Source organism: Micromesistius poutassou, assembly GCF_964030765.1.
Source record: "Micromesistius poutassou genome assembly, contig: SCAFFOLD_503, whole genome shotgun sequence".
Classification (NCBI taxonomy): domain Eukaryota; kingdom Metazoa; phylum Chordata; class Actinopteri; order Gadiformes; family Gadidae; genus Micromesistius; species Micromesistius poutassou.
The window spans coordinates 10,840-33,133 of record NW_028178734.1 but is presented as its reverse complement, the minus strand read 5'-3'; the positions used below and the strand labels follow the sequence as shown (position 1 = coordinate 33,133).

The following is a 22,294-nucleotide window of genomic DNA, read 5'->3' as shown; positions in this document are numbered from 1 at the left end:
TCCTGACACTTAAAAGAAACTATTTATTATGTAAATATATTGTGTATGGTTGTGTATATACTAGAACGTTTGTATTTCGGATCTCCTTGTGTAACGCTGCGTGACCACTGGTGTACTCTGACTGGAGCACTGTGTACTTATTGTGTTGTGGTCGCCAACTCTTAGTTCTACTCTGTGAATAAATAAATACAGCATTTTAACTCATGGTTATTTAGTCTTTATTAACTTAATTAACTCTTTATAAAACCAAGCAATGATCATTTAGGTCAATAATAAAGTCATGTACTGTGTGTATATATATATATATATAAAGAGAGAGATAGATATAGATGCAAAGACAGACACAAAGACCTACACTAACAGACACGCAGGCATGCACACGCACACACAGCAGCACACACACACACACGCACGCGCACACACACACACACACACACACACACACACACACACACACACACACACACACACACACACACACACATACCTGAGGTGAGTGGGGGTCTTTGTGAGCTGGACGCTGTAATGCTAGCTGTCCCTGGACCCGGTCTAGATGGTATCTCCTCTCGGACCCGGTCCTAAGAAGCCCGGGTCCCTTTCAGATGCTAATCGAGTGGGTCCGGAGCGTCGGACCATCTGGAGGTCCCGTTGTGCCTCTCAGGACATCGCGGTCCCTCCGCGATCCGTTTACCGCGTCCGTCATTCAGCCCGGCCGGAGAACAACACTCTGGGACCGGCTCGCATTTCAAAGATGTTAAAGAACAAGGCAGCGGTCGTAGCGCTCTTTCACTGAGGAGCCTGAGGAGCTGGCTCAGAGCTGCCTCAGACCAGTCACACACCGGAGCAGCACTGGTTTCAGTGTCAGGATCAGCACTGGAATTAGTATTGGAGGTGCATTAATAAAGTGTATTAGTGGCACAACTTATGGAGCGTAGAATCATAAAAACAAGAAGGTGATCAAGGAAGGCCGTAACATCCTCACAAACAAAGAAGTACCGGTGCTACCATCGCTAATGCTATTAGCATTAGCATTGATGTGACATCTGGAAACCAAAGAAGGAGGAACCAAGGCCCACCAGGAGGTCATGAAGAGGGCCGTGTGCCCTCATAGGACCTCATACAACCGCCATAGAACCTCCATAGAACCTCATAGGACCTCATACAACCGCCTTAGAACCTCCATAGAACCTCATAGGACCTCATACAACCGCCATAGAACCTCATAGGACCTCATACAACCGCCATAGAACCTCATAGAACCTCATAGAACCTCATAGAACCTCCATAGAACCTCCATAGAACCGAACTGCCAATGGGGCACTAAGGCTATCCCCTAAGATAACTAATGTCTTCCTAGTAGCCGCCAACAGCGCTCTCTACCAGGACCTGGTCTCTACCGGGTCCTGGTCTCTACCGGGACCTGGTCTCTACCAGGACCTGGTCTCTCTACCAGGTCCTGGTCTCTCTACCAGGACCTGGTCTCTACCAGGACCTGGTCTCTACCGGGTCCTGGTCTCTCTACCGGGACCTGGTCTCTACCGGGACCTGGTCTCTACTGGGTCCTGGTCTCTCTACCAGGTCCTGGTCTCTCTACCGGGTCCTGGTCTCTACCGGGTCCTGGTCTCTCTACCGGGTCCTGGTCTCTACCGGGACCTGGTCTCTACTGGGTCCTGGTCTCTCTACCAGGTCCTGGTCTCTCTACCGGGTCCTGGTCTCTACCGGGTCCTGGTCTCTCTACTGGGTCCCGGGGCTGCGGTCAGAGCCTCCATCTCTCTCATGGGACCTCCCTGCTCATCCGTTTCCACTTCATGAACAAAGTTGTGAATCCATCTGCGGTTGGGCGGGGGAGGACCTGTCCTCCTCATCAGAACGCCAGACGGGAACCTCAGGGAACCGTTCCTGTCAACGGCCGCTTCTGCTGAACTCTGAAATCATGACCCAGACGATGGTCCCAGGGGGGTCCACTACAGCCTGCAGTGAAAGCCCAGGTGGCTCCGTCGTCTGTCACTGGACATGACGTCCAGGTTCCCGTTGTTCTGCGGGCAGACCGACCGTACACACAAACATGCGTGTTAATAGAATATCTCATGTACACTAACAATCACTTTTTTTGTCAGGAAGAAACCCAGTAGCCACACTGTGCTTCGGGTTTTCCCGGGAGACGCCGGCCATTTGGAAGTCAATGTCCATGTCCGCACAGAGGACTATTGTAGGAAACCCTACAATGGAGGCCCCACGTTGCCATGGAGACCGCGGAGAAGGGGAGGTAAGAGGTTCAACGACGTTACCGGTAAAAGTATAAATATCCTCACTCAAGTGGTGAAGATGTTGAAGCCGTGAAGTGATTGGCGTGAGTGATCTGTTGGAGAGCCATGACGGTCCGTTGACATCAAACTGACCGTTTTCCCCGTCGGTGAGTAAAGCCAGACCCTGAGTGGATCAGACCTGACAGGTTTATGCTTCTTGAATCCGTTCCGCTGCTCTTCCTCTCTAGAGATCCGCCATGGCTTCTGTTTGGGTACTTCTGATGCTGCTGCCGGTGGCCTGGTCGTGCTCGCCTCAAAAAGCCGGTAAATCTCCAAACCCCAAATATCCAAGCTGCTGATGTGTGTGTGGCTGACTACAGCTCCAGGGAAACCCTTGGTTTTCCTCCAGACCTGATTCAGACCGACCACCGTTCACCGCGGTGGAGATGTGGACGGCTGTGATGTCTGTGATGTCTGATGTCGTACGCCATGTTGCCTAGGCGACGCTGACGAACGTCCACCAGGAGTCAGAGTCTGGTGTGCGATGCTGAATGTGTACTGATTGTGTGACGTTGATCCCTTCCGGGTCTCAGACTACGTGATGGTCTCCTGCTTCCCCAACGCCATCATCGCCAACGTGCCCGAGTGTCCGTACGGCTGGGAGATCGGCCAGCTGTCCCTGGGGGGGGTGTGCTACACGGGCGCCGTCAGCGCCGGGTACTTCAGGTTCATCATCCCCGACCTCACGCCCAAGAACCACTCGTACTGCGGCACCCAGGCCGAGGTGAGAGAGAGAGAGAGAGAGAGAGAGAGTGCTCAACACAGCTCCTGTGCACTGTGGCGCATCGGAGATGACACAACAGCCGTGTGGAACGAGAACGACTGACGATTCCTCCTCCTCTTCGTCTTCCCTGCAGTATCTGCCGGGGAAGGACCCCAAGCACATCTTCTACAACTCCATCGTGTCCAACGACACGTCGCTGACGGTGAGGAACCAGCCCGTGAACTACACCTTCAGCTGCACCTACCGCGCCGCCTACCTGGTCAACAACGCCGTGTTCAGCCAGAGGTAAGCACCTGGCGGCGGCGGCGGCGGCGGCACGCTTGGAGAAGCATCGATCTAACCCAACGGCTTGCAGTGTTGTTACTAAACCCTTTGCTTCTTCCAGAGTGGCCACAGTTTATGTGAACAACGGCAGTTTAGGCACTTTTAAATCGCAGTTGTCTATGAACGTGTTCACGGTGAGTGGTGCCTCAGCGGATCCTCCAGTGGAGTTCCGTTGTCTTAACTTTGATCCTTTATTTCCGATGTGTCTGACATGTTGTTCTAGTGGGGGTACTCTGGGGGTAGGACGGTTCTACCTGGAGGTGAGGTCATGAGCTAAAGCTGTCTGTGCGTCCTGCAGAACTCCAAGTTCCTGTACGCTAAGGACGCGCCCTACGTCATCGACACCTCGGAGATCGGCTCGGAGGTCTTCATCGGCATCGAGGCCAAGGGCCTCAGTAACAGGTACGGCGCCACCAGGCCCCCCGAGGAGGAGCCGCGGGGGCCGGCCGGTTCCTGACGCTCATCCCCTCTCGCCTCCTCAGGTTTAAAGTGGTGATCGGCAACTGCTGGGCCACGCCCACTCCGTACTCGACAGACAAGAAGAGGTGGAGCCTCATTCTGAACAGGTATGGAAGGACTGCTCTTGTATCATTATCAAACCTAAAAGGTTCTTCCACTTCAGTGAACAAACTGAGTGCACCGCTTGTACGGAAATAATAGGGTCAGAAAACAGGGTCAAGATGAACTGTGCAGTTCAACTTAAGGAACCCTGGGATGGAACATGTGTAGAACATGGAACCAGGACCCTGGGGACCCTGGACCCCTGGGGACCCAGGACGTACCCCTCAGGGACCTTATTGGTTCAGTACTGAATCCGTAAACTGACTGGCGCCTCCAGGGCCCTTCGGCTCCTGTGGATCGGTCTTGAAAGGAGGACTGTGTTCCACGTTTCATCTAACCCCCCCCCCCCCCCCCCTCCCCAGCTGCTCCTCAGACAACACGGTGACCATATTCGAGAACGCCAAGGACAGCCGCTCCATGTTCAAGTTCAACTCGTTCCGCTTCCAGCGCTTCGACAAGGTGTCCACAGTGTGGCTGCACTGTGAGATCACCATCTGTGACGGGGAGAGGCTCGTCTGCCAGCCGGTGACTTATAACCACCATATAGCACACATATATATATATACATATATACACATACAGGCATATAGCCTTATAGAGTACACATGCTTATAGACTCATAGAGTACACATGCATGTAGACTCATAGTGTATACATGCTTATAGCCTTATAGAGTACACATGCATATAGACTCATAGAGTCTATGAGTCTATATGCACGTATACTCTATAATATAGAGTATACATGCATATAGACTCATAGTGTATACATGCATATAGACTCATAGAGTATACATGCATATAGACTCATAGTCTATGAGTCTATACGCACGTATACTCTATAATATAGAGTATACATGCTTATAGACTCAGAGTATACATGCTTATAGACTCATAGAGTATACATGCTTATAGACTCATAGTGTATACATGCTTATAGACTCATAGAGTATACATGCTTATAGACTCATAGAGTACACATGCATATAGCCTTATAGAGTACACATGCTTATAGACTCAGAGTATACATGCTTATAGACTCATAGAGTATACATGCTTATAGACTTGCAAGGATTAAAAAATAGACTTTGATACATCAGCCGATGTTTAGATGAGTCTCTCTAATCCTGAGTGAAGTGTTATTATTAGTCCTAACCTCGCCCATAGCTCAGGTGTGATCTGGGGGTCCAGACGTTCCTGACCACATCTCTTTCTCCGGTTCTCCAGAGTCCCTGCTCGGCCAGGAGGCTCCAGGCCGAGGCAGAGCCCAGCGGAGGGGTTCTCAGCACAGAGTTCCAGATCAGAGGTACTCCCACAGTGCTCTCCTGGAACGCTCCATCCCTCCTCACGGAGACCTCAGTATAATGTCGTCTAACGCTGCGTCCTTCCCCACAGCGGCCCGCTCCTCCAACCAGGCACACGCAGCAGGTGACTCCACACACACACTAACTAATGCTCATGACGTTGAACACGATTCATTTTTAGATTCCTTCTTACAGAACGTTTGTGTAAACATATCCAAACGATGCGCTGAGTGTAACGTCAGTGTTGGTGTCCCCGTGCAGAGGCCTCGGTCGGCCTCATGTCCGCCGTGTTGGCCGCTGTGTTGGGGCTGACGTACGGACGACACATGGAGGGACTGCAGTAACACGGACAACATGGACCACTGCTTCATCCACTCCTTGTATAGACCATGACGTTCACTGCATGTGTGCACACACACACGCACACGCACACGCACACACACACACACACACACACACACACACACACACACACACAGAGTGCCACCAGGACTCAGGGAGAGAGTGGACAGATTTGTCGATATTAATTATTTGTCAATTATCTGAGAAATTGACTACGAGACTAAACATAATAATGTCATGTATTGTATTCATATTCACTTGGAATGTGCCTGGAATAACAATAACATAATTCTAACAGTTTGTATATAAATTGCCATGTTCACATGTAGATGTATTAAGGTAATAAATATGTTGGTCTAGTGTTTTCATTTATCCACATAAAAGAAAGAGTATCCACATGGAGAATATTAAATGAGCTCTTAAAATGTACTCCAATGTCACTGCTCCAAATATAAATAAAGTAAATAAATATACATACAATACAGAAAGGGTTGGGTGTCAATTCATTACTCCATTGCAGAGGACATAATTAACCAAACAATTCGAACTGATACAAGTGAAGGCAAACCTCTCCCGCTAAGAGACGCATGAGGCTGCAGTTCTCCATCCACAACTAGAGGGAGCCAACGATAACTATCGTCTATCATACACCAATATTCTTGTCGGGTAACGGTCTGAATCAGCCCGTTATCGTGTCCAGTGTTCCTTCAAATGCAAACGGTGGTCATTTCCCCGTCAGTGGTGTGAGTTTTGTTTGTTGTCTTCTGCTTCGGTCGCTCTGAATCTCTCACGCTTGGTTTGCTCTTCAATGGAGATAGAAAGAAACAGTCAACCACATGCATTTTAAAGTGAAGTAAGTTTAATATTAATCGTTATTGTTTCCTGAACAGACGTGAGTTTGAACTTTAACCATGTTTTCCCAAACATGCAGGGCTAAACTTAGCCTGGTTGATATGGACAGATAAGATAAATAAAAGGTTTATATAAAGGTTTACCTGATCCAGTGGATTGTAGCCACCGGAACCAGATGGGACCCCGCCCAGGTGAGGGTTGAAGCCCTCTTTGCTCAGCAGCCAATACGTCTTGTGGCTCCCTTTGCCCTTTGGTACACATGTTACAGTCAGACCAAACCTCTCGTCATAGAGTGAAAGTAATATTAACCAGGCTGTCACCTTTATCTCAATCTCTCCTCTCTCCTCCAGAACGAAGGTTCCCATCAGATTCAGGATATCAGCCGTGGTCTGGGAGATGTGGATCTTTAAAGCTGTGAAGCCCAATAAACAGATTCATAAACCTCTTGCAATAAACTGATAGATAAACCTCTTATAATGAACAGAGATTAGTAAACATCTTATAATTAACAGAGATGTATAAACCTCTTATGAAAGAAAGGGTTTTCCAAGACCAAAGTGGGATGAATCTTTTCTGCACATACACCTGTTCTATGGAACTGTTCGCTTGCCATAATATGCATAAATATTTTTTCCTTTCTCTGCACAATTCAAATTGGTATACAGAGAAAATTCCTTAATTAATTGAGCTGTGAACCAGTTTCAGAGCATCAACACACACATGTTGGACACTGTAGTGACAAAGTACAAAAAGCTGCCTCACATTATATGACGAGTAATCAATCAGTATGATTGAAGAAGGCCCTGAGAACCTGATATCTCCAGATACCAGAGAACCTCCACGTTCTTATCAGTGTCACCAAGGTGTTTAAATGAACAAGTTAATGAGTTGTAATCTCACATGTGCTGTTGCTCTCCATGCGCGAGGCCGTGTTGACGGTGTCTCCAAACAGACAGTACCGCGGCATGGTGGAGCCCACCACACCCGCCACCACCGGCCCTGCACAGGCACATCACATCGGACGCCTTGACACACATCGTACATCGCACGGCTTTCAAACACACTGACAAACGCCGAGGATGACGGAAAGGATGAGAACAAGCGAAGCGCTCACCTGAATGTATTCCGATGCGGAGCGCCAGCCGCTCGCCGGGCATGTGGCGGATCCGGAACACCTTGATGGCGGAGAGGAAGTGCAGGGCCATGGTGGAGATCTCCACGGCGTGCAGGTTCCCGTTGCTGATGGGCAGCCCGCTGGCCACCATGTAGGCATCCCCGATGGTCTCCACCTGAAAGGGCCGCATCATGTACAAACACGCTCCTGTCCGAGGCCCGGGGACACTCTCCACTCTTTTATCACTACATTTAATTACTTTGTAGACAAGCACGCGCCATATAAAAAGTCTAGGATTAAAGATAGGGTAGCGCCTTGGGTCACGCAGGAGCTATCTACTCTCTTAAATAATAGGAACAGTGCTTGGTCCCGAGCCAGACGCACTGCTGACCCCCAACACTGGCTGTCCTTCAGACAACTCAGAAATATATCTACTACAGCCGTTAGGAAAGCTGAATCTGAATACTTTTAAAATCTAATCACCACCTCTTACTCAAATCCTGCCAAGTTCTGGGGTGCAATTAACATGACAAAAAGTCGGCCCTCTAGTGTTCTGCCCCACAGTTACACTGTGTGATCTCAGATCCAAGTGATATTAGTCTTGCTTTTAATAAGCACTTCTCAGAAGCTGGTCATTTATTCGATAAGCTGTTTCCTGGTCCCCCTCCATCGGAGGTCCATGATGGTAGTCCCCGCTTTGACCATGTCTTGCATTTCTCCTTTCAGCCTTTTATGTCTTCTGAGATCCTCAGAATCTTACAATCCATAGACCCGAAGTCATCTACTGGGGAGGATCACTTAGATCACTTTTTTATTAAACTGGCTGCTCAGACAATTAGTGAGCCATTGTCATACATTTTTAATCGTTCCATCTCATCGGGCTTATTTCCGCTGGTCTGGAAATCAGCGTGAGTCATTCCGTTACACAAGGGGGGGGGGATTGGGACAATCTGGATAACTATTGTCCGATCTCTACACTCCCATGCCTGGCCAAAGTACTTGAGACCTTAGTCAACGCCCAATTAAAGTGTTTCCTGTCAAGCCATTCGATTCTTAATCCTCACCAATCCGGTTTCAGACCTAACCATAGTACCATCACTGCTATCACACTGGTAACCAACGACATAGTCGCATGCACTGTGCTGCCCTCTTTGTCGACCTCTCAAGGGCTTTTGACACGGTCGATCACCAGCTGCTCTTGAAAAGGCTGTCTGACATTGGCTTGGATACTGATGCTTGTGCGTGGGTTCATGGCTACCTATCTTCCAGGCGTCAATGCGTAAAATCACCACGTGGAAATTCGGAATTCCTATCCATTACAAAAGGTGTCCCTCAAGGCTCGGTATTGGGTCCCGTACTCTTTACTCTATATATCAATGAGCTAGTCTCTTCTATAACTGCCATGCCCATTTATACGCAGATGACACTGTTGTCTACTGTACTGCAGATACCCCCAGGCTGCAACTGACAACTTGCAGCTTTCTTTTAACTTACTACAGGACACTCTCTTTAATTTTAAATTAGTCCTTAACTCACAAAAGACCAAATTTATGTTATTTTCTAGACCTAGAAAGATAGACAAAACTTCTTCTTTTAACTGTTGACGGCTCTCTTATAGAGAGAGTCACGGAATATAAATATCTAGGGCTATGGCTTGATGAGAAGCTCTCTTTTAAGGTTCATATTGACCTTCTCGCCTCCAAGCTTCGACAGAAGGTGGGCTTTCTATACAGAAACAAGTCCAGCTTTCTCTTGATTAGTAGGAAGAGAGTTGTTGAGGCTGTATTTTTATCAGTTTTAGACTATGGAGATGTAATTTATAGGCATCTACATTGAAGCAATTGGACTCTGTCTCTCATTCCGCTATTAGATTCATCACTGGTGACAGCTATAATACACACCACTGCACTCTCTATAGACCAGGTTGGCTGGTCCTCTCTATCGTTGAAGCGCAGATACCACTGGCACTTGTTTGTTTTTAAAGCCATCAGTGGTAAACGTCCGTCCTACATCTCCTCCCTATTACAGTGGAATCTTGGATCCTACCAAACCAGATCCAACTGGCTCACTCTCAGGGTTCCTAGTGTGCGCTCAGATCTTGGCAAAACTGCCTTCCTCTTTGATGCCCCTAGCACTTGGAACGCTCTGCAACAAACACTAAAGTTAGAGGTATGTATATAATGTAACAGAAGGTAACAGAAGGTAACAGAAGGTAACAGAAGGTACCAGAAGGTAACAGAAGGTAACAGAAGGTACCAGAAGGTAACAGAAGGTACCAGAAGGTAACAGAAGGTACCAGAAGGTAACAGAAGGTAACAGAAGATACAGCGAACAGAGGGTAACAGAAGGTACCAGAAGGTAACAGAAGGTAACAGAAGGTAACAGAAGGTAACAGAAGATACAGCGGTAACAGAAGGTAACAGAAGGTAACAGAAGGTAACAGAGGGTAACAGAAGGTACCAGAAGGTACCAGAAGGTAACAGAAGGTACCAGAAGGTAACAGAAGGTACCAGAAGGTAACAGAAGATACAGCGGTAACAGAAGGTAACAGAGGGTAACAGAAGGTACCAGAAGGTAACAGAAGGTAACAGAAGGTACCAGAAGGTAACAGAAGGTAACAGAGGGTAACAGAAGGTACCAGAAGGTAACAGAAGGTAACAGAAGGTAACAGAAGGTAACAGAAGGTAACAGAGGATAACAGAAGGTACCAGAAGGTAACAGAAGGTAACCCAATGTAACCTAATGTAACCTAAGGGGTCCTACCTTGTAGACGTCGTACATCTTGATGATGTCGTCGAAGAGGCTGTAGAGGTCGTTGAGCAGGGTCACCACCTCCATGGCTGAGCTGACGGAGCACATGGAGGTGAAGCCCACGATGTCCGAGAAGAACACGGTCACCATGTCGTAGCCCTGGGGCTCCACGCAGCGGCCCGCCATCAGCTGGTCCGCGATCAGCCTGGAGGGCAGTGAGGGGGGGGGCAGTGAGGGGGGGGGCAGTGAGAGGGGGGGCAGTAAGGGGAGGGGCAGTGAGGGGGGGGGCAGTAAGGGGGGGGCAGTAAGGGGGGGGGCAGTAAGAGGGGGGCAGTGAGGGGGGGGGCAGTAAGGGGGGGGCAGTAAGGGGGGGTAGTGAGGGGGGGGGCAGTAAGGGGGGGGGGCAGTAAGGGGGGGGCAGTAAGGGGGGGTAGTGAGGGGGGGGGCAGTGAGGGGGGGGCAGTAAGGGGGGGCAGTAAGGGGGGGCAGTGAGGGGGGGGCAGTAAGGGGGGGGCAGTAAGAGGGGGGGGCAGTAAGGGGGGGGCAGTGAGGGGGGGCAGTAAGGGGGGCAGTAAGGGGGGGGGCAGTGAGGGGGGGGCAGTGAGGGGGGGCAGTAAGGGGGGGGGCAGTGAGGGGGGGGGCAGTGAGGGGGGGGGCAGTAAGGGGGGGGCAGTGAGGGGGGGGGGCAGTGAGGGGGGGGGGCAGTAAGAGTCTTATCTCATCGGGGGGGGGGGGTAGTCTTTAGGGGCTATTCTGTCGGAGGGAGGGGGGTGTTCCCTGGCTTGCGTTACCGTGGCAACATGCTGGACAGAAGCTTGTCAGCGCGGCTCTTCTCCGCTATGAGCTGATTGGTCCGCTCCTCCACCACCTCCTCCAGGTGGTTGGCGTACTTCTCCAGCTTCTCCACCATGTTGTCCAGGATGTTGGCGTGGCTGCGGCGGACGGGAGGAAGCAGTCGTAAGTAAGGGTGTGTGTCCTGTCTGAGTCCTGTGTGTGTGTGTGTGTGTGTGTGTGTGTGTGTGTGTGTGTGCATCTCATCTGCCATATCCTGCCTGAAAAAGGTGAAGAAAATGGATGAACACATGAAACCCATTCCTCTGTGTGGATGAATGGATGAGGGACGCAGAGCTGGGTTAATGAAGGGGCGGGTTCATAGTGGGCGGGTTCAGAGTGGGCGGGTTCAGAGTGGGCGGGTTAATAAAGGGGCGGGTTCATAGTGGGCGGGTTCAGAGTGGGCGGGTTTATGAAGGGGCGGGTTCATAGTGGGCGGGTTTATGAAGGGGCGGGTTCATAGTGGGCGGGTTCAGAGTGGGCGGGTTCATAGTGGGCGGGTTAATAAAGGGGCGGGTTCATAGTGGGCGGGTTCATAGTGGGCGGGTTTATGAAGGGGCGGGTTCATAGTGGGCGGGTTCAGAGTGGGCGGGTTCATAGTGGGCGGGTTAATAAAGGGGCGGGTTCATAGTGGGCGGGTTCAGAGTGGGCGGGTTTATGAAGGGGCGGGTTCAGAGTGGGCGGGTTCAGAGTGGGCGGGTTCATAGTGGGCGGGTTTATGAAGGGGCGGGTTCATAGTGGGCGGGTCCCGAGTGGGCGGGTTCATAGCCGGTCTGACCTATCAGGGCTGGACTCCTTGAGCCGGCGGCGGATGGACCCGAAGGGCGGCCGGCGGTCGGGGCTCTCGCTCCAGCAGGCCGTCAGCAGGGCGTTGAGGTGCTCGTCGCCCGGCCGGACGGACAGGGAGGGCCGCAGGGGGCCCCCCGCCGGCGGGCAGCGCAGCCGCTTGATGACCTCTGGGGGCACGGACACTGACGGTCACCTTCAGCATTCTACTTCCTGTTGTCATCATTCTACTTCCTGTCCAGTTTCCCCCAAAGGGAGTAATACTTTGCATCAATTCTGTTAATTGTAGACCGATAAATAATGAGTTAGTTTTACCAAGTGGGGACGGACACTCAGTGGTTAATGACACAGGAGCATCCTCCTTATCTGGCCAATCACAGCGTGTGTGTACCTTCTGACCAATGACAGCGTGTGTGTACCTCCTGACCAATGACAGCGTGTGTGTACCTTCTGACCAATGACAGCGTGTGTGTACCTTCTGACCAATGACAGCGTGTGTGTACCTTCTGACTGGTGACAGTGTGTGTGACAGTGTGTGTGACAGCGTGTGTGTGACAGCGTGTGTGTGACAGTGTGTGTGTGACAGTGTGTGTGACAGCGTGTGTGTGACAGTGTGTGTGTGACAGCGTGTGTGACAGTGTGTGTGTGACAGCGTGTGTGTGACAGTGTGTGTGTGACAGCGTGTGTGTGACAGCGTGTGTGTGACAGTGTGTGTGTGACAGCGTGTGTGACAGCGTGTGTGTGACAGTGTGTGTGTGACAGCGTGTGTGTGACAGCGTGTGTGTGACAGTGTGTGTGACAGTGTGTGTGACAGTGTGTGTGTGACAGTGTGTGTGACAGCGTGTGTGTGACAGTGTGTGTGTGACAGCGTGTGTGTGACAGCGTGTGTGACAGCGTGTGTGTGACAGTGTGTGTGTGACAGCGTGTGTGTGACAGTGTGTGTGACAGTGTGTGTGACAGCGTGTGTGACAGCGTGTGTGTGACAGTGTGTGTGTGACAGTGTGTGTGTGACAGCGTGTGTGTGACAGTGTGTGTGACAGCGTGTGTGTGACAGCGTGTGTGTGACAGTGTGTGTGTGACAGTGTGTGTGTGACAGCGTGTGTGTGACAGTGTGTGTGTGACAGCGTGTGTGTGACAGCGTGTGTGTGACAGTGTGTGTGACAGCGTGTGTGACAGTGTGTGTGACAGTGTGTGTGACAGCGTGTGTGTGTGTGACAGTGTTACCTCTGGGCGGCAGGCTGACGTCGTGGTACGGACAGTGTGTGTGTGTGTGTGTGTGACAGTGTGTGACAGCGTGTGTGTGACAGCGTGTGTGTGACAGTGTGTGTGACAGCGTTACCTCTGGGCGGCAGGCTGACGTCGTGGTACGGTCAGTGTGTGTGTGTGTGTGTGTGTGTTACCTCTGGGCGGCAGGCTGAGGTCGTGGTACGGTCCGGTCTCCGTGCTGAGCAGCAGCTCCCTCATGATGATGGCGAAGCTGAACACATCTCCCTGGGGCGTCCCGTTGAAGGGCAGGCAGTCCAGCCTCAGGAGCTCCGGGGCCATCCAGAAGAGATCTGCAGCAGAGAAGGGCGGTGCTGAGGGGGGGGGGGACCCCTGGGTGTGGAGGGGGGGGGGGGGACCCCCTGTACTGGTTGTGTGTTCTGGGTGATGAAATAAAAGGCTGCTCTCGTAGTCGAGCGGCGATTAAAATGATTAATCGATTGGAAACGTCGCTGCTCTATAGCGGGCGTGTGTGTGCGGGGGAACCCCGCTCATATGGCTGGAGGCTGGAGGCTAGGTGCTACGTATCCGCTTTACTTCCGTTAGAAGCTAAATGCTAACGTTCATAAAAACTATCTTTTCACATCATGCTATCTACACAGACTAAGTCAAATGAAAGCTAAGACTCCAGACAGTCCAACGGTGCAAGCCCTTTGCTGCCAGTAGATTACTGTAATATTACAGTGAACAGTTTACAGTGCAGCAGCGATTAGTCAATCACCAGCAAACGACATCATAGGTTTGATGAATGGATTGAACAACTCCGAAGAGGAAGGGGGTCTACCCCCGCAGAACCCCCCCTGGTACCCCCGCAGAACCCACCCTGGTACCCCCGCAGAACCCCCCCTGGTACCCCCGCAGAACCCCCCCTGGTACCCCCGCAGAACCCACCCTGGTACCCCCTGGTACCCACCCTGGTACCCCCTGGTACCCCCCCTGGTACCCCCGCAGAACCCACCCTGGTACCCCCGCAGAACCCACCCTGGTACCCCCGCAGAACCCACCCTGGTACCCCCGCAGAACCCACCCTGGTACCCCCACAGAACCCACCCTGGTACCCCCGCAGAACCCACCCTGGTACCCCCACAGAACCCACCCTCGTATCGTGGACTCTCCAGCGCTACGGTTCTGCTCTTGCTGCCGTTTTTGAGCTCCCAGAGTCCGAAGCCCGAGAGCTTGATCTGCAGCCTGCTGTCCACCAGGCAGGTGCTGGGCTTCAGGTTCCCGTGGGACTTCAGGCTGCTCTTGTGAAGGAACTCCATCCCCTGGAGGAACAGAGGCTTTAGACCACTGACCACTGGCCACAGAACACGTTGAAGAACCGCGCTGTCCGGGTCCAAGCAGGGCCGCGTTCCCCCTCAACGAGGTTTGAAGTGGAACCAACTTGAAATGTTCTTTTAGAAAAAAATGGGTTAGGGTTCAAGGCCAGACGTGAGCTGACCACTCACGTTCACGATGTCGTAGGCGAAGGAGAGTTTAAACATGGCGTCCAGCTCCACATCTGAAGCCTTCAACACATCCTGAAAGGAACAGAGAACGTGGTCAGACCGCGGCGGGACACGAGACGCATGGCCGCGTCAAACCTGGCACCCTGAGGCCCCCTGCAGTGCCGCAGCACCATGCAGACGCTAGCACTCACCTGGAGGCTTCCTTTCCTGCAGTACTGCAGCACTATGCAGACGTTGGGGGGCTCAATGCACACGCCGAAGAACTGCACCAAGTTCTCGTGCTTCAGCTCCTTCATCTGAGACCAGAAACACGTCATTACCGGGGCTTTGGGAATGAGCTCGTTCAGTATGACTAGTGTTGATGGTGAGAAGGTGAACTTTACCACGCTGATCTCGTTGATGATGGAGGGTTTGTGGATGTCCAGGGGCGTCTGGTTCTTCATGTATTTGATGGACACTTGGTTTCCCTGCCACACACCAATCTCTCGGTTAGTCATGTCCTGAGCCTGTCTTTGTTCTACTCTGTCTCTACTTGTCCTCTTTACATGTTGGAAAGGGGAACATATGTTCAGAAATGATTAAAAGTAGAATTCTCAATCAACATTAAAACATAAAACATAAAAACGACAGTATCGCGCGACAAGGGAATCCTACAAATGTACCGGTTGGATGTTTGTGCCGATCAGGAGCGGCGCTAGTCAGGTACCTGGTGGAGGCCGATGGTGCTGTACACCTGGTCCTTGCCACACTTGTCCTTCAGGCCGTGGCTGTGGTAGGAGGCGCCGGACTGGGAGCCACTGCTGGCCTTGCTGATGGTGGTGCTCAGAGACATGCCCTGAAGACCCTGGGGAGGAGCATCATATGGAAGTTGAAGTCACTAACCCCCCGATTAGTCTCTATATGTGATACTATACGCGCACTGAGCCCTCTCGGAGGCCCGGCCCAAACAACATTTGTTAGAAAATTTGTGGAGACACAATCCTGTTCCCCGCTTGTATTGGAGTGAACGGGGATATCTACTTCCGGGCCCCATGGTCTGAGGGACCCGTCCACAGCCCGCTAAAAAAACTGCACTACCAGGCTTGGCCCCTGAGCACGGGTGGACTGCAGAAGTAGGCCCTGCTCCTGGGGGCACTGACTGCGCCCGGAGGCGGTGTAGCAGAGGCCGGTTCGACCGCTCGCAGGTCTCGAACCCGCCACCTCTCGAACTACGACACTACCGGCATGGGAGTGGAACGCTCCGACCACTGAGCTAAAAGCCCAGGCTGCTAACTCAGCGGCTAGAAGCGCTCTTAAGGCTAGGGGTGTGAGGATTTACAACGTACTACCGCCAGCTAGCCCAGGCTAGTTGGCGTCCGTTACAGAGCGGCAGGCTGGGGGGGGCGTGTGAAGTCCTACTTTGGGCTCCTTGATGATCACGATGTCGCTGTACTTGATGAGCCACCAGCGGTTATCGTCCAGACGGGTCTGGAGACGCAGCTTCTGCAGCAGCAGCATGCCCACGCCCAGCAGCGTCACCATGCCGACCACCGGGAAGGTCACCAGGAGAGCCAGCAGCGCAACGTCTGGGGGAGGGGCCAACACGTCCTAATTAGTGATCAGTCGTTAAGCAGCCGCAACGTCTGGGGGAGGGGCCAACACGTCCTAATTAGTGATCAGTCGTTAAGCAGCTGCAACGTCTGGGGGAGGGGCCAACACGTCCTAATTAGTGATCAGTCGTTAAGCGTCATTAAGGAGCAGGTGGGAGGTCAGGGCCCAGGAGGCGTACAGGGAGAGGCTGTTGGCTTTGGGGATTGAATCCCGTACATCCTGGGCACTCTGCTATTGTGCCCCGCTTTACTAACATCCATAACGCCTGGTGGTGAACAGAAAGGGTGTGTTTGTGGTACTAGAGGGAGATAAGATGGGTCAGAACAAACCGTTGACAAGCCATTCACAGAGCTCGTTGTTGAAGCCACACTCTGGGTTACCGGAGGGCGCTTTTCCTCCGGGCCACACCACATGGTCGTACTTGGCCGTGGGTCTGAAATCAAAACTCCAACATTTGTAATCCATTACAGCACTACTTACAGCATGTACAGGAGATTTCTACATCTACTACTGCTACTACTACTGCTACTGCTACTGCTACTACTGCTACTGCTACTACTACTACTACTACTACTACTACTGCTGCTACTACTGCTACTGCTACTATTACTACTACTACTACTGCTACTGCTACTACTACTATTACTACTACTACTACTACTACTGCTACTACTACTATTGCTACTACTAATGCTACTACTACTGCTACTGCTACTACTGCTGCTACTGCTACTGCTACTGCTACTACTACTACTGCTACTACTACTACTGCTACTACTACTGCTACTGCTACTACTACTGCTACTACTAATGCTACTACTACTGCTACTGCTACTACTAGTGCTACTGCTACTGCTACTGCTACTACTACTACTACTACTGCTACTACTACTACTACTACTGCTACTACTAGTGCTACTGCTACTGCTACTTCTACTAGGGAAGTGGTGTTGAAGAATGTATTACTGTATAGCTTTGGTGATGCTGTCATAATTGAGGACGGGCACAAACATAGAGGTGTCGTCAGTGTGCTGTAGATCGTAAATAGAATAGTCCACGTTCCTCTCTCCCTGCTCGTCAAAATGGACCAGTCCAGATGCTCCTGCAATAACCACGATCCACAAATCAACGTTGATGTTGAGGAGAACATTTCAATAATTGGATCTCTATATCAAAAGAAACTCGACAGAGTGAGCTGTGTGACGATGCTGTGATGAACGCTTGAGGTCACCATAGAATCGGACGCCCTTTTTATTCTTCAATCTCTTGAGGAGCTGTCGCCCATCGTGAGGATTCTGTCCGTCTTTGAGGACCTCTTTGAGGCCCATGGCGTAGAGGAGCACAGCGTCGTGCAGATAGGCGGCGTACGGACTGACCTGTGTGACATTTAGAGTAACCACCAGCGTTGTGCAAATTCACACTTCACACAAACTAGTTCAAAGTTCAGTTCATACAAAAGAAAATGAAATAAATTCATTTTCATAGTTCACCAATTCCGTTTTGAACTAGTTCATGTTCAGTTCATTAACAGTTATTTTAGAATCCAAGTAAAAACTGTGGGAGTGAATATTTCTGTGCTTATCTTTTTTAATTAATCCTCTCCATTACCTGCTGCCCATCACTACAATCTAAAATTGTTGTGGATACTATTTGCACACCTTTTTCATTCATCGCAACTAAGGCAATAACTATATTTAATAAACACGTCATCTGGACCTAAGCATCAATTCAGAATGTCACAAAATCTGAACTAGTTCAAGTTCAAGTTCTTTAGTTAAAAATATTCAGTTCAATATAAGTTCAGTTAAAAGTTAATAGAAAAATGAACTTGTTCAATGAACTAGTTCTTTTGATCTAGTTCATGCACAACACTGGTAACCACACAGCAGAGGATACAGAGGGGTACAGCTGTGGGGGGGGGGGCCTACTTCTCTCTCCGAGCTCAGGTGGCTGAGGAACGGCGGCTCCCTCAGACGCTGGTAAACCCGCTGGAAGAAGTCGTGGTACTCGTGGCCGCTGTACGACTTCTGGCCGATGACGAAGGTCATGCTGAACGCCGCGATGGCCGCCTGGCTGCTCTGGCTGCCCAGGGCCACGTTCCAGATGTTGTCCTGCAGGAAGCGGACAGAACAACAGTACAGCAATCACAAGCCACGCCACAGAGGTACAGGGCCAATGTCTGAATGGATAACCTGCAGCCACCGGTGGGTTCCCTCTCACTCACCACACTGCCACTGACCTCAAAGTGCTGGAGCAGGAAGAACACATACTGGCCGTCCATCAGCCCCTGCTGCTCAGCCTCCAGCAGGATGGACAGAGAGTCCTGGCTGTTGGCCAGCACCACGATCACTGGCCAGGAGCACACGGCGCACGTCAGGGGGTGGGACTCATTAGCCGTTTCTCAATTCGCGTTCTCGTGTGTTCTCGTGTACTTGCGTTCTCGATAAACGTCATCAGTGGTAGCCCAAGCACTGTTCCAATTCCGAGTACGCGAGTACTGTCGTAAAACCCGGAAGTGTTCTCGATGCGTTCTCGATGAGGCCGTTCTACCGAGGATGCATCGGAGGTGACTCGTGTGGACTTGGGACCGTTAAATATCCCAGAATGCATCATCGAGTCTGCTGCTGTTCCAATTGCAGGTGCGTACTCGCGTTCTCGGAAGTCTGTACTTGGAAGTCTGGACTTGCCAAGTACGTACTTCCAAGTCCGCGAGAACGTAGTCCGTGTACTTGGTATTGAGAAACGGCTATTGTCCTCATCTCGGCTTATCGTGTTGTTCACCGATTGGTTCACAACGTCAAAAGGTCGACAACAAATATGACTACAAACTACACACAGTCACATGTTTCCCGTCAAGCCTCGACACTTATTATATTTATATATATATATATAATATATATAATCTCGCAGATAATTTAAGATTAAAATAAATAATATATATATTTTTCAAGAAAAAACCGTACCTTTTAGTCAAGATGAGAAGCAGAGTATCTTTTAATAGAATTCAAAGGCAAACCCATGTGTCTAGTTTGCTTAGAAACAATATCAGTCATGAAAGATTTCAACTTAAGTCGCCACTACTACAACTGCACTGAATTTAATGCTAGTTGTTGCACTTATGTTGGGCCACTGTTTTTCAGTTTTGTGCCATCATTGAATGATGATGTATGAGAGCCCTTTGCACTGAAAAACATAAGAATCACTCATGTGGCTTTCAAAACAAACTTGTGTTTGTTGTTTAACAAGAGTATAGACATGTTAAAATTAGCATTTGACCATGGACAATATGAAATTGCATTGCATGTTGGTTCAATTAACATACATAGGCTATGAATCTGAATGATTTTTTAGGTAGTGGCCATCCTCAAAATGCACCAGAATACAGGAAATGACATCTTCTACCAAATTCTAAATGTTCTGGGGGAGGACCCCCAGACCATGACTACCCCACACCAACAGCTTTCATCACCAGCCCCACTGATACAGACATATATCTACACATCATTTGTTCTTATTATGAATTATTTAGTATCTTCTCTCATATCCGGTGAAGGGCCATGTGCCCTCTGATGGTGATGATCAAAGGCCCTCTTAATCATGAAAGTTGCCCACCCCTGATGGAAAGGCTTACCCCTGGCGGCGGTGGAGACCAGCTTGACGTTCCTGCGGACCAGCAGGGGCTTGGTGCTGTCGAACTTGAGGCAGGCGGTGAGCGTGAAGCCGGCCCTGAGCGGGTCCTCCACCGTCTTCCACAGGGCGTCCACGCGGTCCCAGGTGTTGGACTCCTGCCCGCCCCCCATCATGGCCACGTGTTTCCAGCCGAAGAAGTGCAGGGTCTTCACCAGCACCTCGGCGCTGCGCTTCAGAGGAGGGATGATCTTGATGTAGGAGTCGTAGATGCGACTGTTGTCCATCTTGGACGACTGGCCCACGTAGCCGAACATGGGGACGTTCCAGGTGGAGGCGATGAGGCCGGTCACCTGTCAGTCAGAGGAACAACACGGAGGTAACAAATGGGAACGTTTTGTGGAAGACGGCGTGACAAACTGGACCAAACCGCTACGACTAAACCACGCTGGGCCTGGCTCTGGTGCCTGGTTAAACCCAGACGTACATCTATGACTAAACAAACCACATTAACTACTTCTAGAAACATCTACTTCTCTGGCGTCGTTCATTCAACAATAACCACCCTACATCTCCCTCCCACACTGTCGGAAGTCGGACACAAGAACACTCAGGAGGTGGGGTCCTCCATCTCCTCCTCATCCTCCTCATCCTCATCCTCCATCTCAGCAAGCAACAAAATAATAATCTCATCTAAAGGACGAAGGTCTTGGTCTGACCCTCCTACCACAGCGCCGCCACGCAGCAGACGCTGACATCACATCAACTGACCAGGTCCTATCACATCACGTCACACGTCGTCACGTGACGTGACGTCCCCTGGTCGGGTCACGTGACGTCTCGATGGGCACTGACCTCGGCGGCCTCGGGGCAGGCGGGCCCGAACAGCGCCGTGACGTTCTGCCGCCACACCTGGTGGATGAAGCCGGCCAGCGAGGCCTTGGGGTCGCAGCCCGAGTCGGACACCACCAGGGCCAGGCTGTGGTTCCCCAGGAACGACGCCGGGTCGGCGTTCACCTTCTCCACCGCCATCTGCAGGGCCGCGCCCAGCCGCAGCGCGCTGAACGGGAACGACGTGTTCCACGGCGCCTGGAACCCGATAAGCAGCTGGCGGGAACCGTTCCCGTTCTCAGGGCCGTTCCCGTTCCCGCTCCCGCTCCCAGGGCCGATCCCGTTCCCAGGGCCGTTCCCGTTCCCGTTCCCGCTCCCAGGGCCGATCCCGCTCCCAGGGCCGTTCCCGTTCCCGTTCCCGCTCCCAGGGCCGATCCCGCTCCCAGGGCCGTTCCCGTTCCCGCTCCCAGGGCCGATCCCGCTCCCAGGGCCGATCCCGCTCCCAGGGCCGATCCCGCTCCCAGGGCCGATCCCGCTCCCAGGGCCGTTCCCGTTCCCGCTCCCAGGGCCGATCCCGCTCCCAGGGCCGATCCCGCTCCCAGGGCCGATCCCGCTCCCAGGGCCGATCCCGCTCCCAGGGCCGATCCCGCTCCCAGGGCCGATCCCGCTCCCAGGGCCGATCCCGCTCCCAGGGCCGTTCCCGTTCCCGCTCCCAGGGCCGATCCCGTTCCCAGGGCCGTTCCCTCTCCCAGGGCCGTTCCCGTTCCCGTTCCCGTTCCCGCTCCCGTTCCCGTTCCCGTTCCCGCTCCCAGGGCGGTTCCCGCTGCAGAGAGGGAGTGCGGCGGCCAGGGCCAGGCTGAGGAGGAGCGGGCCGAGTGCGTGACGGCCGGCGTGCCGCGGTCCGGGTGGACCCAGCGGGCCGGAGCCCCGCAGCACCATGGTCTGCTGAGGCTGATCCGCTCTGAGCTGCTCTCTCTCTCCCCCCTCGCTCTGCTTAAATACCCTCTCCCTGGGCGAGGCGGGATCTTCCCAGAGTGTTGGGGTCGAGGGAATAAGGGGACGAGGGGTGAAGCGGTTCACCTGCAGCGTGCTTCTCATACGAGACACCGCTTGGGCTGATTTGCTGTTTATTTTTTTTAGTGTCTAATGAATTCCTGATCATATAGAACGTTTATTCCTAAACTAATATGATGTTTTTATTAGTGCTGTCAGTTAAAGGCGTTATTAACGGCGTTAACGCAAACCCATTTTGACGGCGTCAATTTTTTAAATCTTGCAATTGACTTTGATTTTTTTATTACTATTGTTTATTTTTTTTGTTCCCTTTTATTGATGGACAGTGTTACACTGTCTGGGAGATTATTTGCTCCAAGTGAGAATGTTAGTGTGAAATTGAACACTACAGTATATGCCAATGTTGTTTTCAATAAGAAAAACATTTGCACAAAGCAAGCAGATCCACTTTTCCATGTTGATAAGAGCATTAAAATTAGAAAAAATAGCGGGACAAAAAGAAATCGAGGGACATTTAGAATAGATAAAAATGTGCGATTGATTGCGATTAATCGCGAGTTAACTATGACATTAATGCGATTAATCATTATGAACTAGTTTTTATATTATGATAGAATGAGGCATTAG

The 22,294-nt window shown here is 51.4% G+C and overlaps 2 protein-coding genes across 2 annotated transcripts; one reads left to right on the top strand and one right to left on the bottom strand.

Annotated features, from left to right (window-relative positions):
* Positions 1 to 2,503: 2,503 nt before the first annotated feature.
* On the top strand, positions 2,504 to 5,562 carry tectb (tectorin beta; the record flags this gene model as incomplete). Its single annotated transcript, XM_084490221.1, has 10 exons — positions 2,504 to 2,570; positions 2,840 to 3,030; positions 3,164 to 3,315; positions 3,416 to 3,488; positions 3,653 to 3,756; positions 3,837 to 3,920; positions 4,278 to 4,440; positions 5,142 to 5,220; positions 5,310 to 5,342; positions 5,480 to 5,562. The coding sequence occupies 10 exons, from the start codon at positions 2,504 to 2,506 to the stop codon at positions 5,560 to 5,562; spliced, it is 1,029 nt and encodes a 342-aa protein (XP_084346347.1).
* Positions 5,563 to 5,814: 252 nt separating this feature from the next.
* Positions 5,815 to 21,592, bottom strand: gucy2g (guanylate cyclase 2g; the record flags this gene model as incomplete). Its single annotated transcript, XM_084490224.1, has 21 exons — positions 5,815 to 5,829; positions 6,556 to 6,824; positions 7,313 to 7,411; positions 7,527 to 7,701; positions 10,290 to 10,482; positions 11,069 to 11,209; positions 11,887 to 12,064; positions 13,295 to 13,450; positions 14,254 to 14,422; positions 14,606 to 14,677; positions 14,797 to 14,901; positions 14,989 to 15,072; positions 15,312 to 15,449; positions 16,004 to 16,170; positions 16,525 to 16,628; positions 17,162 to 17,297; positions 17,427 to 17,571; positions 18,124 to 18,306; positions 18,420 to 18,544; positions 19,827 to 20,175; positions 20,678 to 21,592. 21 exons carry the CDS (start codon positions 21,590 to 21,592, stop codon positions 5,815 to 5,817), a joined length of 3,918 nt encoding a protein of 1,305 aa, XP_084346350.1.
* Positions 21,593 to 22,294: the final 702 nt, after the last annotated feature.